Source organism: Eretmochelys imbricata, chromosome 11 (assembly GCF_965152235.1).
Source record: "Eretmochelys imbricata isolate rEreImb1 chromosome 11, rEreImb1.hap1, whole genome shotgun sequence".
In the NCBI taxonomy this organism is placed as follows: Eukaryota; Metazoa; Chordata; order Testudines; family Cheloniidae; genus Eretmochelys; species Eretmochelys imbricata.
The window spans coordinates 33,405,338-33,419,973 of record NC_135582.1 but is presented as its reverse complement, the minus strand read 5'-3'; the positions used below and the strand labels follow the sequence as shown (position 1 = coordinate 33,419,973).

Here is a 14,636-nt window from a genome sequence, read left to right as displayed (position 1 = left end):
ATTATATTCTTCTCTGTTGAAATCTCTGGAAATTTTGTTCGGTGACATTTTTGACTCCTTTTGAGTGCTTAAACAACTACATCTAGTGACTTTTAAGGGTTTGTCTGGTGACTTCCTGCTATGTGGAGCTGGCAACGGTACTACCAGTTTCATACTTTTATTTGCCTAGTTGTGGCGATAGGAGAGAGCACTCAGAGTCCCGTCTTCTTGCTGTGCCATCCACTCTGACACTGTGGTCGGGATGTCCTGTTAAGAGTTTCAGGAACGGAGTTAACTGAGCTTTGAAGGCAGCCCTTCTGGCTTATGCGGGTGGCTATAGTTCTCTCTCTTTTACACACACACACACACACCCACACACACACACACACACACACACACACTTTTTATCGAAGTCATCTCCAATTGCCCATTTAGGCCCTCAGACTTCAGAGAACTCCAATCTAATGTGCTCATTAGGAATACAGATTATAACACCGGAAGAAGACAGAGCAAATTTTGGGGGGCTGGGAAACCTGGTATTAATAGTACGCATTTGTATGTATGTGTAAAAAAAAATAGAAGAAAAATAAACAAAGACTCGTTACATATTTGGTGTTTTCCGTAGATAAATGGGTTCTTGTCTTGGAGCACAGAACTTTTCCTTAATGCAGCCCTCCCAACAGGCTAAATTTACCACTGAAATAAGGGAGTACAATTCCATTGCAATTAAAGATGCAATGCACTCAGTAAGGTCAGCAATGAATTTGTCCTTATGGAAATGTCTTATATAATTTAATAGAAAATGATAACCTTTTCATTGTTTTTTGTACCATCCTATAGAATTTAATAGGATGCGTATTTTACTGCTCTACAGGGTGATTCAGAAAAGTCTCAATTAAATCCCACAGGTTTTAAGACCCTAAGGATAGTCCAGAGTATTTCAGTGTCAGGCATCAAAGCTTCATGCTGTTTACTGTAAATGTCATGTTACTGTAATGTTCTAATATCATAAATAAAAAGACTTCACTTTGTTTTACATGGCACACCCCCTCATTTGTAAAGTGAGATGATTTGATGCTGATAATATGTAGCTTGGCTTACAAACTTGGCCAAAATTCACCCCATGTATCTTTAGAGAATTTTGCTTATTTTTAAAACAACCAATTTTTGGATGCAAAATAAGCAATTTGAGTACAGAAATTTTTAAAGCAAAAGAGCTCTTACATTTTCTTCAAGAAATGTCACCTGTTTTAGAGGGAATAATTTCTAAAAATACCTTTGCATTTTCAACTTGAAAGGATTTACATGTAGAGCTGATGATATTCATGCTAACCCTGAAAATGTATTAAATAATCAAGACTCTTCCTCTTACAAAATATTGATGTGCTTTTGTAGAACACTTTTGTGCTCTTCTAGAGTGAAATTCACTTTGAAGAGGAGGATGGGCAGAAGGGTTAAGGCTCTGTGTTGAAGCTGTGCGGGGAGAGCCATCTGGGGCATAGTGAATGTGGAAAGGGCTTAGTTCTCCCTACTTGCCAGGGATGATTGTGATCTACCAGCCTTAATGCACCTTACATACAGCACAAAGGAGCAGTAGCAGCAACTCCAACCCCTGGATTGGAGTAGCAGCTTCAGACAGGGGTACCCTCCCATTCACTTACATAAAGCCTAATTATTCTGATTTTTAAGTGAATTTCCCCCTTTATTCCTTGTTTCTGGATATAGCATGTTTTCTTTTGCATACAAATATGTAACTTGTAATATTTATTTTTCAATCTTCCCAAATGTTGGCAAGCTTTTGTCATGAGAAAGTCTTAGATTTTAATGTTATCCTGTTTATTATACAGTAGTAATGTTAGTAAAGTAGGTGAAAACACTCTAAGGAGCTAATTTCAGACTTGTACGGTATACATTTTAAAGTGATAAGTTTTAGGACACTTGAGCGCAAACATATTTTACATCCAGTACTAAAATGTGAAAAATCCAAATGAAGTATTCTTGCAAAGAACAGCCTGAGTTTCAGAAAATTAAAATATGACTGTGAATAAAACGTTGTGTTGCCCCAGGCAGAAACGTCAATTAAATCCTTTACTAATAGCGTTCATTAAAGAAGAAACTGTAAACCCACATCTCACCCAGCTCAATGTATAAAAATATAGTTTTCTAATAGAATCTAAATAACAAGCTAATTCAAAAATCATTAAAGCTATCCTCATCTCAAATTTGTAGCAGAGAAATCTGAACTTTATGTCAAAAATATTGCTATCATAACGTAGGCTTTTTCCCTCGTGATTTGAACAGTGCACGGTAATGAATCTTAATGTGAGCTCTAGACTCTCAGTGGATCCATTTTCTTGTCTTCTTTTTCTGCTGACTCGTCTAATGCAAAGGAGAAATGAGATGATCTAAGATAACTGAAGCCACAGGCCCTCACTGTATACTATATGGGTTCAGTATTATTTTCAGTAAGTGCCCGAAGCCATCAGATTGCTGCATGACCTGCCTCGTACTAGGTAAATCATTTTTTCAATACAAAATAATAAACCCATCATATTTGTCACTCACTGACCATTGAAATGCAGTTAAGGAGACATCATTAAGACAACGCAAATTTTGCCTTGAGCCCAGAAAATTATCAGTTGTGATGCGGCGATATGATTTGATTGAAAATTAAAATCATATAGACGAGAGTGAACAGACAAGGGAAGAGTCTCTGGGATTTCTCTTTGGAGGATTCTTTGAACGTGAGAGTTATTCAACCCCATTAGAGGAGATTTGAAAACAAAGTGCTCATTTTTTGGAAAATTAGAGTCAAGGTGAATAAATGAACAGTGAAGATCTTTTTTTATATGTGTGTGTGTCTATATATAAAATAATACTCCTTGTTTCTGAACATAGCATGTTTTCTTGGAATACAAGTATATAACTTGTAATATTTATTTTTCAATCTTTTTATATCTATACACACACACGATCACACACATGTGTATAATATATTTAGATGCACACACTTTAAAAATTTGAAAGGTTTTTGAAGCACCACAGCTCCTGACCAAATTTTTTCCTTGGAAGCACCCCACTTCTTCCTCTTCCCCCACCTACCCCCCAACCCAAGAGCTACTATCTGTGACCTTGATCCATGACAGATGTTTATCATGAGAGACAAGGAGGGTGAGGTAGTATTTTTTATTGGACCAACTTCTGTTGGTGTTAATGAGCTCCTGGAAGGCACTCAGATATTATGATGATACAGATGATATAAGAACCTATATCGGTCTTATCTACACAGGAAAATTTCTTACAAGTTACACTGGTATAGTTATACTGGTATAGTTGTACTTCGTTTGTGCTCCTTCCGCAGTGAGATAAGCTAAACCAGAAAATGCCCTCTTACCAAAACACACTTGCCCATGTAGACGAGGGAATAGAATAGAATAGTTCCAGCACAAGGGTTCACTAAGATGGACCCTTGTATCCACTTAGAGTCCCATTGACTTAATTAGAACTTCACATGAGCATAAGGATCTGCCCTTGTACATCTTTTCACAGGTAAAGGATTAATGTTATCTTGGTACGTGGCCAGTATTAGTAGCATCAGAGGGCAGCAGGGGCACAACATAGCTTGAGACCCCCCCCAGCAAACCCTTCTTACTAGCCTTTTCCAAACACCGAATACTCTCAGCTGAGACTGGTACAACCTCTCTGCTCCATCTCAAATATTCCCCACCCAACTTTCACCTAGGGCTAGACTGGAGGGTGAAAGCCTCCTGCTCAAAAGAATATCATCTGGCTCATAAAATTCTACCTCAGTTGTTGTTTTCCCAGAATGGTTTGTGTACAGAGTATGTGTGTAAAAACAAATGGAACTGTATGTTGATTAATATGTTCATTTGGTCTGTCTTGTACACTACATAATTTTTGTGTAAATACAAATTTTTAATATAGTGCAACAATTTAATCTTAAAGAGATCTGTAAAGCAAAGCTCATGATCCCAATATTTTTGGCTTTCTTTGCAACCTCCTCTCAAGCCATGTTCCCTAGACCCTCAGTTAGAAGTGACTTTTCTGAATTCTGAAGCTGTGAAGAGGCTGGATACTTGTATGGGGAACAGGGTATGAATGTCATCAAAGTGTGCAGAAAGGCACAGGGAGCATGGCTGATATGTACTATGTGGAGGGAAGATCGGGGTTCCGATTTGTTCTGTTTACAGGCAAAGCTGGGAGCACCGTTTTTATAATAGAAGTGTTGGGCAACGTTAAGACTTTCTTTTCAGTTGCTTATAACTTTGCCAAACTTCAACCATTTGGGGTGAAATTTTCAATTCCAATTTCTGCTTCCGGCTGAATATTTTTGGGAAATTTCTTCCAAATGGCTCTATCATTTCTGAGAACAAGGCTAGGGAAAAATACATTATGTTGCCTATTTTAAAAATTCTGTCAACCTTTTACTTGAAAAGCTTTAGCATCCCTATGCTTTGGAGCATGGATTTGGCAGCAGTTTTGTCAAGATCGTGCCATTTATTGTCCCCATGAATCTCTGCACAAATTTGGCCAAGTTATAAGTCATTGAAAAATCACAGTTCAGTTCACATATGCTCAGAAAAAGGTTCTTAAATTCTAATAGCTAAATTCCCTGAAGATTCAGTCTGCACTGAGCATGCACCCACTCAGGGCTACAGTGATCTATAATGCTAAGTACTCTGAAAAATGAGGTTTTAGGAATCTCAAATTGGGACTCCCAAATTACCGCATATTTTGACCTTAATCTCTGTGCCTTAATTTCTTATTTGAAAAATGGAGATAATAATACCCCTTCATCACAGGAATGTTTTGAAAAGAAATTCATTAATATTTGAATAAATTATAAGAAGGGGATGAGCACAATAGACAGACTCATGAGAAAATTAATAATTCCAACATCAGAGTGGGGTTTGAATAGTGGGCAGTAAGTAAGGTGTAGGGCCACACATTGAACAAGGTGGATAAAACAAAATATTGAATAACTGTTTTTTAAGTGAGCACCATCCATTCTCCCACCAACACTCAGGGAGGAAGGGAAAATAGTATATTATCGTGTAAAGAAAGACTGTATCTTAATTTAAAGGCACAAGAAGGTTGAAATAAGGTTGCCCAGTCAGCCTTAATTCTGGCCTTTCCTAACTTTTTGGTGCTTGACTTTGCGACCTTATTAATGCTCTTTTAACACAGAGGAGGGGTTGTGTGTAATTTTATATAGGTTCTTATATCATCCTCATCATCGTAGTATCTGAGCACCTTCCAGTAGTACATGTGACAAAGTTCCTCCTCTACCTTGATGGGTCTTGCACTTATTGGCGGATTTGCTCACCTTGGAGCTTCACAGCAGCCCTCAGTTCGGCCGTTTTCTTGAACCCACAGTCCAGGTCAACTCCTCCTGTGTCTGACCAGGAGTTGGGAGGTTTGGGGGGAACCCGGGCCCGCCCTCTACTCCGGGTTCTAGCCCAGGGCCCTGTGGAATGCAGCTGTCTAGAGTGCCTCCTGGAACAGCTGTGCAACAGCTACAACTCACTGGGCTACTTCCCCATGGCCTCCTCCCAACACCTTCTTTATCCTCACCATAGGACCTGCCTCCTGGTGTCTGATAATGCTTTTACTCCTCAGTCCTCCAACAATACACGTTCTCACTCTCAGCTCCTAGCGCCTCTTGCTCCCAGCTCCTTACACGCGCACCACAAACTGAAGTGAGCTCCTTTTTAAACTCAGGTGCCCTGAATTAGCCTGCCTTAATTTATTCTAGCAGCTTCTTGATTGGCTGCAGGTGTTCTAATCAGCCTGTCTGTCTTAATTGTCTCCAGAAGGTCCCTGATTTTTCTGGAACCTTCCCTATTACCTTACCCAGGGAAAAGGGACCTACTTAACCTGGGGCTAATATATCTGCCTTCTATTACTGTCCTCTAGCCATCTGGCCCGACCCTGTCACATACATTAAGTGAAGTAGCTAACATCTTGTCACGTGGCATTCATTTTCTCTCTCATCCTGGCCAAGTCTATGCTAGCACTGCTGCAGTGGTATAGGAATACTGGTATACTATACTGGCAAAGAGTTCCTAGTGTAGACTCAGCTACATTGACAAAGTTGTGCTTTCTACTGGTATAATAAAACCATCCCCACACACGCATAACAGGTAATACTTAAAAGCACAGTTTTGCAGATATAGCTGTGTCTACACTAGGGACTTCTGATGCGATCCCTGATCGATACAGCTGTGCTGCCTCTTCAGACCCTGGACTGACATAGTTTTGCTGGCACCAGTCTGTAGTGTAGACCTAGACCAGACCTCATATCCAGGGGGAGAACTGTGTGTATTGTGCAGAGGGTTCTTTTGGTAGGGTTTTGGGTTTCTTTCCTGTTTGTTTTTTATTTTTTAAATGTACATGCTGCTGTGAGTTTATATTGGGGAAGGAAGGGTGAAGAAACGTTCTTTGCACATGGAGCAGAAGATAGTGAGGTTTGTAATAGTCCTTAGTTCCTTTGGGAATTGTTCCTGACTCCTAGACCAGCCCCAGAAGATTCTGTTTCCTGCACAGATGAGCTTTTCCGTATGGTAAAAAGCTGCCCTAAGTGTTGTTAGATTCATGCTCACGTATGTTTCGTTGCGGTATTTCAGATGGGAGATGACAAAGGCATGCTTTGCAGAGGCATTATCCTCTAGTTAGATTGTGAGGAATCAAGGGCCAGGATTTAAGTGGGTTTATCGTCAAGAAAAAAAAATTAAGTAATCACAAGTTTATAGAGAAGGATTTGGTCAGTAATAAAGCTTAGAGCAATGGCTGAAGGCAGGGCGAGGATTTTTTGTCCCTCTTGTGTCCTTTCTCAGAGAGAAATGGGACAATTAAAATTCTGTATAAAATTAAGTATAATGGAGGGAAAACCTGTTATGTTTTGTGCAGAGTGAACCTGAGTAACTGTGTGACCTTGTCACTCTGTCCTTCGTCTTCCCTTTCTCCCCACTCGTTATTTGTTCTGACTTGTTTTTTTATATTATATTATATTTAGACTGCAAGCTCTTTGGAGCAGAGACTGCGTTCCTCTTATTTGTGAAGCACGTTTTGGGGTATTGTACGATTAATAATTAGTAATATTAAAAAGCCTCTTTAGCAGCTTCCATCACAAGCTCTCTCACACGATACCAATCACACACCATTCATCCCTCCCTATGTCTTCTATAAAAGCCTAGAAATATGGGTGTATCTTGCAATATGTCCTAAAGATCATCAAGCACAGGTTCTGGTGAATTCAGGGAGGAAGCAGTGTTTAATTAACTATATTTAATGTTACAGGTAATGTAAAACTGGGCACATATTATTTGAATAAATTCATGGATTTGTATCACTCACTCAAATAATTTTGTTTGTATAAATCTAGAGCTGGTCAGGAATTTTTCGACAAAACTAATACTTTTTGCTGGAATATATTCATTTGGACAAACAGGTTTATCAGGTCCAGGATGGAATTTCTGATCAAAACCAGTGAGAGAGGGAAGGCCCAGAACAGCTAATAGCCTGGCGGTCAAGGCTCTCATTTGGGATGTGGGAGACCCAAGTACAAGTCTCTGGTGTGAATCAGGTCTCCCAGATCCCAGGTGCATGTCTTGCACGTGATTCATAGATATTAAGGTCAGAAGGGACCATTATGATCATCTAGTCTGACCTCCTGCACAATGCAGGCCACAGAATCTCACCCACCCTCTCCTGCAATAAACCTCTCACCTATGTCTGAGCTATTGAAGTCCTCATATCATGGTTTAAAGACTTCAAGGTGCAGAGAATGCTCCAGCAAGTGACCCGTGCCCCATGCTGCAGAGGAAGGCAAGAAACCTCCAGGCCCTCTTCCAATCTGCCCTGGAGGAAAATTCCTTCCCGACCCCAACTATGGCAATCAGCTGAACCCTGAGCATGTGGGCAAGACTCACCAGCCAGATACCCAGGAAAGAATTCTCTGTAGTAACTCAGATCCCATCCCATCTAACATCCCATCACAGGCCATTGGGCCTATTTACCATGAATAGTTAAAGACCAATTAATTGCCAAAATCATGTTATCCTATCATATCTTCTCCTCCACAAACTTATAGAGTATAATCTTGAAGCCAGATAGGTCTTTTGCCCTCACTGCTTCCCTTGGAAGGCTGTTCCAGAACTTCACTCCTCTGATGGTTAGAAACCTTCGTCTAAATTCAAGTCTAAACTTCCCGATGGCCAGTTTATATCCATTTGTTCTTGTGTCCACATTGGTACTGAGCTTAAATAATTATCCTCCCTCTCTGGTATTTATCTCTCTGATATATTTATAGATAGCAATCATATCTCCTCTCAGCCTTCTTTTGGTTAGGCTAAACAAACCAAGCTCCTTGAGTCTCCTTTCATAAGACAGGTTTTCCATTCCTCAGATCATCCTAGTAGCCCTTCTCTGTACCTGTTCCAGTTTGAATTCATCCTTCTTAAACTTGGGAGACCAGAACTGCACATAATATTCCAGATGAGGTCTCACCAGTGCCTTGTATAGTGGTACTTAACACCTCCTTATCTCTGGAAATACCTCGCCTGATGCATCCCAAGACCGCATTAGCTTTTTTCACGGCCATATCACACTGGCGGCTCATAGTCATCCTGTGGTCAACCAATACTCCAAGGTCCTTCTCCTCCTCCATTACTTCTAAGTGATGCGTCCCCAGCTTATAACTAAAATTCTTGTTATTAATCCCTAAATGCATGACCTTACACTTCTCACTATTAAATTTCATCCTATTACTATTACTCCAGTTTACAAGGTCATCCAGATCCTCCTGTATGATATCCCGGTCCTTCTCTGTATTGGCAATACCTCCCAGCTCAATACCTCATCCGCAAACTTTATTAGCACACTCCCACTTTTTGTGCCAAGGTCAGTAATAAAAAGATTAAATAAGATTGGTCCCAAAACCGATCCCTGAGGAACTCCACTGGTAACCTCCCTCCAGCCTGACAGTTCACCTTTCAATATGACCCGCTGTAGTCTCCCATTTAACAATTCCTTATCCACCTTTCAATTTTCATATTGATCCCCATCTTTTCCTTCAAAAATTTTTTCAAGACCTTGCTTACTACAGATGTCAAACAGGCCTATAGTTACCCAGATCACTTTTTTCCTCCCCTTTCTTAAAAATAGAAACTATGTTAGCAATTCTCCAGTCATACAGTACAACCCCGAGTTTACAGATTCATTAAAAATTCTTGCTAATGGGCTTGCAATTTCATGTGCCAATTCCTTTAATATTCTTGGATGAAGATTATCTGGGCCCCCGATTTAGTCCCATTAAGCTGTTCGAGTTTCGCTTCTACCTCAGATATGGTAATCTCTATCTCCATATCCTCATTCCCATTTGTCATGCTACCATTATCCCTAAGATCCTCATTAACCTCATTAAAGACTGAGGCAAAGTATTTGTTTAGATATTGGGCCATGCCTAGATTATCCTTAACCTCCACTCCATCCTCCGTGTTTAGCAGTCCCACTTCTTCTTTCTTTGTTTTCTTCTTATTTATAGGGATATATAACTTTTTACTATTGGTTTTAATTCCCTTTGCAAGGTCCAACTCTACTTGACTTTTAGCCTCTCACTTTACCCCTACATGTTCTGACCCCAATAAGGTAGCTTGCCTTGCTGATCCCTCCCATCTTCCACTCCCTGTATGCTTTCTGCTTTATCTTAACAGCTGGGTTGACTGTTCTGCTCATGCTCTATCTCACTGCGTGTGTGTGTGTCTATTCTCCCAATGTGGAATAAGAGAATTTTCTTGGGTTAGGAAAACCATTTCCTGCACAGCTTTATCTGCATTGGACAACTGCCTATTTTTATTGTAACGTTTTGCCAGTGTACTTTTAAAAAAAAAATGCATTGTATCATTTGTCTTTTCCATTCCTTTTATCTCTTCACTCCAGTTTTTTCTTCCTTTCCTATTGTTTCTTATCTCTTTTCCTCCTCCATTTTCAGGGTAACATTCCATTAGTCTAATTTTTCCTCTTCTCCCAGCTTCAATCCTGATTTTCCTTGAGTTGCTCCACTCTAATATTAACCTTCTTTCCAAAAACCTTAAAATAAAGATAAGATATATATATATGTTAAGACTGGTCATTTGTTCATTCTACTCTCCACTTTTTATCAGAATGGTTAAGGTTAACAAAAAGTCGCTCCAGACATGCTTTAAGCAGTTTTCTCTTGCTTGAATAATTATACTGAGACAGTTTAAAATGGGTGATGCGGGGAAAGAAAGGCTTGTATAATGGGACCTGAGACTCTTAAACATAGAAAAATAGATGTAATGATAGACATAGTCTATGCTTAAGATTTCTTTCTACTCTATTGGTTTTGAAAATTAAATGGCAGTTTTTAATTCTGTTTCAGCAACAAGAACAAGATCCAACTAACTTATATATTTCCAATTTGCCGCTGTCAATGGATGAACAAGAGCTTGAGAATATGCTCAAGCCATTCGGGCAAGTTATCTCTACAAGGATACTTCGTGATTCCAGTGGCACAAGTCGTGGTGTTGGCTTTGCAAGGTACTATAGTTTGCTTATCCACTTTTTTCATTCAGTACTATGTAAACCATGTGTCCATCAATAGTGTTAATCATAAAAATGTCTTTTTCTAGCTATTGTCACTCAGGGCTCACTCAGAATAGGAGGAGGAAGAGGTGATTACAGAAAGCATACCATACTTTTAATTTGAATCCCTTTTTAATTAAGAGATGCAGCGGAACTTTGGTAATCTGTCCTTTGTTTAGCCAAACATGTCAGACTCTCAACTAAGATTTGGGGCCAATTTTGGCTTGCTCTGGGCACCAGTGCAGGGGTTCAAGCAGGAACAAGACTCCACTTTTCACTTCTGTGGGGTCTACTGGCATAAGCTATTGTTCCCACCTCCCCCACACCTGAGTAAGTGGGCAGGAAGTATGTGAAGCCTTCTCATCACCACCTCTAATGATAGCCAACACTCGTGGAAGGATTTGGGCTGAAATCCTCTCATCACAGACCCTCCTTTCCACATTCCCCTAAGACCTTCCATTAGGAAAACTTATAACAGTGCCACATGCTGATAATCTGACCTACTTCTGCTAAATAGGGTCTCTTCAAGTGCAAATTTTCCCTGTTAAGTATTGTATGAGCAGAACCCCACCCTGGCCTCTATAATCCAGTTTTTGAGGCTAGGCTTCCAGAAGGAGGAGATGTGGGAGGGCTCCTGCACTACTGAAATACCTTTCTTTGCATCAATTTTTCTGAGGAAAGAGACCCATCACTCTGTATTATCAGTGCTTGGCATATTCTGGCTCATGAGCCTGTTGCCATTTTGGAGAAAAATATATTTTTGATTCTCCACATAAATCTTACACCAAAAGCAGTTGACATCTAGATGGGAATGGTTCTCCCTTAGAGTCAATAAGATCAAACACTATTTCCATGGTCCACTCAGCTCTCAAATACCCCGCCGCTAGGGGTCTGTGTTTCCTTTAGTTACTGGCTATTTGACTACTGCAGATTTCCAGGCCAAGAGTTCTCCTGTGGCCCTTTAGCATTTATTTTCTCTATCTCTAAGTCCTGCATTAAGCCTAGATCGTCTCATGATCACTCTTTAAAACAGTCAAGATCTCGTCCGTGTGCAAGCTGAATGACCAAATTTGAGAACTGGATTGGAGATTTCTGTTAACAGTGTCTGCAGTAAGGAGCACTCCTTGAATTAAGGAAGTAGATTCTAAAAGATATATGATTAAGCATATAGATGTGCCACAAAAACACTGATGATAGGTAGAATTAGTCCTTTTGGAATTTGAAGACCAGGTGACTGACTGAACATTTCTGATATTTTGTCTATCTTTTGGTAGTTTTGTATTTGAACAAGTAGGTGAATATAAAATTGTTGGCGCTCTAATGGACCACACAGAGAGGAATCTGAACAGTGTATGGCACCTGAATAATAGTCAGGAGTTTGTTGATTTGTTCAAATTCAAATGTTTTAGGGTGTGGTTTCACTGAGTTTGCTTGTGGGAAATTAACAAGACCATAGGGCCTCCCTGAAATGGTTCTCTTTGCATCTCATTCTGTTAAACAAGAGGTATTTGGGGCAAGATTTTACCCTTAACTCTTGTGGCATTAGATGCCAGAAGAGCATTAAAATTCTACCTGGAAAGTGCACAAGAGATATGCAAATCCAAATCACCGTTTGTGTTGGGAAAAAGACCTTAGCTTCAAAATCTGTACTTTCTAAGTGGGTTCTCTTCTATACTAAGACTGAAACGGCTCCATGTGTTCATTTAGAAATATGGCTGACTTTTACATTAACAGGAGAGGAAACCTATGTAGATGAGTTGTATAAGACCATATTTTAACATCTATCCACTGTGATACAGCATGGCCAGAGGGCAGCAGGAGAGTGTTAGAAGGGAGCCTTATTCCCTGTAGAGGGAAGAAAGTTTGCTATAGATTAATTAAAGCACCTGAAGCCAGTCACCTGATAAAACGCCCCTGCTTCAATCAGACAAGGGAAGCAGAGTGAATTGGTGTTGGAGCAGTTTGGAAGGAAGCAGAGGAGAGTTTGGAGAAGTGCTGCGGTGGGCTAAGAAGACCAAGACCCTAGGTAAAGGGACACCTGGTTTGTGTAGAGGGAGGGCAGGAAGCCCCACAAGCTGAAGGGCAGTAGAGGGAAGTAGCCCAGGGGAAGGAACCGCTAGTTCAAGCGGTTTGCTGCTATCCCTAGGGCCCCTGGGCTGGGACCTGGAGTAGAGGGCGGTCCCGGGTCCCTGCCTCTCCACTCCCCTCCTCTAGGACACTAGTGGGGCAGTTAATACCCCAGTTCAGGGGCAAGAAACAGTGCCTTGAACCCTCCCCAAGAGGAGAAAGCGTGAAACCCATCAAAGTAGTGCTGGCAATTTGCCACACCACATATACTCAAATACTGCAAGTTAGATGTCTGAACGTTAATGAGTGAGTGCCTTTTTGAGACTGAAGGTGTTTCAGGGACATACGAATGAATGTACAGTAAGTTTTCAGTTCTTGTGTCCATGATGTTTTAGGAGGTTAGTAGAAAGTAACCTCAGAATAGATTTTTATCAAATCCAGATTTAAATCTGAGACTAACACAGTGACTCAGATCCAGCAACCCAGAGCCCCCTCCAAGCTCTCTTGGTTCTCCAATTACATTTGTGAAAAAACCCTTTTGTTCAGTCTGCCCATTTGCCGATCCTGGTTCTTGGCTGTGGAAGAATTTCCCAGGGTCTGAATGGGAAGACTAGCAGGAGTCCAAAAGCACCAATATTTACCTCTCATTGGCTACTGTAGATTGCTGATGAGCGGAAGGTGACTTACTCATATGGCCTAACCTGTGGATCTGAGTTTCACAAATGTAATATGCAGATAACAATCCCTTTAATGATTTTGTATATATTACCTAAACTTCATTTTATAAACAACTGTGAAACGTATGCTCCTATTAAAATTGCTATCTCTTTGCTTTTCATCTCTGGGTGAGCAGTTCCAGTGCAGTCCAAGTTGGTAATGACTAAAAGTCAGGACTGTCTGAAGGCAGTTCAGTGTGCTGTGTGAATGGAGTTTCCTACTGTTAGATGCCTTGAGGTCTCCTGTTAACCGAGCCTTACCTTTTTGCTGTCCTGACTCACCCTATTCCCAGTTCACCTGGTGCAGGTTGCACTTCTCTTGGGATTTTCTGAAGGAGCAATGGAGTAATTAGGTCAGGGCCACTGTGCTTCACTAAACAGCAGCAATGGGGAAACAAAATGATGGCCACACCCCTTTTGGCTTAGTTCCGTAGCTAGGGCAACTCAGGCTAGCAGTTATGAGCTGTTCCAGCTATCATGCCCTCTCCAGGTAAGCGAGTGGATTCCTTAACTACTGTTATAAGGTTTATTGGGCATCTCTGTTTTTGCATTTTCTAGGATTTTGCAGGAGTCAGTGTTCCTGCTCCTTCTGCATCATTGGGATGCTAAGCTGCTTCCTGTTCCACTTTCTGAAGAACCTAACTGAATTTTGGGATAGGGCATTGGCCTTTATTTGACCTTCCTTATAAAGTTGGAAGATGGCGAAAGAGAGACCCTCTTGAGGAGAATTCAGGGGTGAGGGTTTTCCTGTTACATGCCTCCTCTACCTTTAAGAAGGTGGGAGGGAGGGAGAAATTAGGGAGGGTTTCTTGAAGCATTGGGTTTAGGATCCAAACACCAAGAATCCTGTAGTGATAGTCCCATTGTCAACCCTTGGAAATTGAGTATACGTGGCCTAACTTGTATAACCCATATTATCTGACCTCTGCAGGACATGACCTAATAAACAGATAAATTAAATTCCCAGAGTGTCGAGTCTTATCACTTTGCACAAAAAGTTAATTCTCTTTAATTTTACCCTGTTGCTCACACACACAAAAGGAAGTCACAAAAGTGAAAGGAGAGCAAGAAAACCTAGTAAATCTGTTTTGTTTTTTTTTCAAATGCAGAAACCGGGCAAAAGTTTAATTTCTATTTTATCCTTTATTTACATAGGATGGAATCAACAGAAAAATGTGAAGCAGTGATTGCTCATTTTAATGGAAAATTCATTAAGACACCACCGGGAGTTTCTGGTATGTTGCTTAT

General features: G+C 40.5%; 1 protein-coding gene across 6 annotated transcripts in view; it reads left to right on the top strand.

Moving 5' to 3' along the window:
• Positions 1-14,636, top strand: part of RBMS1 (RNA binding motif single stranded interacting protein 1) — a 209,330-nt gene that overhangs the window by 162,282 nt on the left and 32,412 nt on the right. For all 6 annotated transcript variants that reach the window (XR_013347439.1, XM_077829505.1, XM_077829504.1 and 3 more), the window contains 2 exons: positions 10,403-10,560; positions 14,544-14,623. Coding sequence is in view for 5 of the 6 variants with exons in the window: in XM_077829505.1 (XP_077685631.1) it covers positions 10,403-10,560; positions 14,544-14,623 (238 nt within the window). In the remaining variant the exon portion in view is untranslated. The remainder of the gene's footprint in view (positions 1-10,402; positions 10,561-14,543; positions 14,624-14,636) is intronic.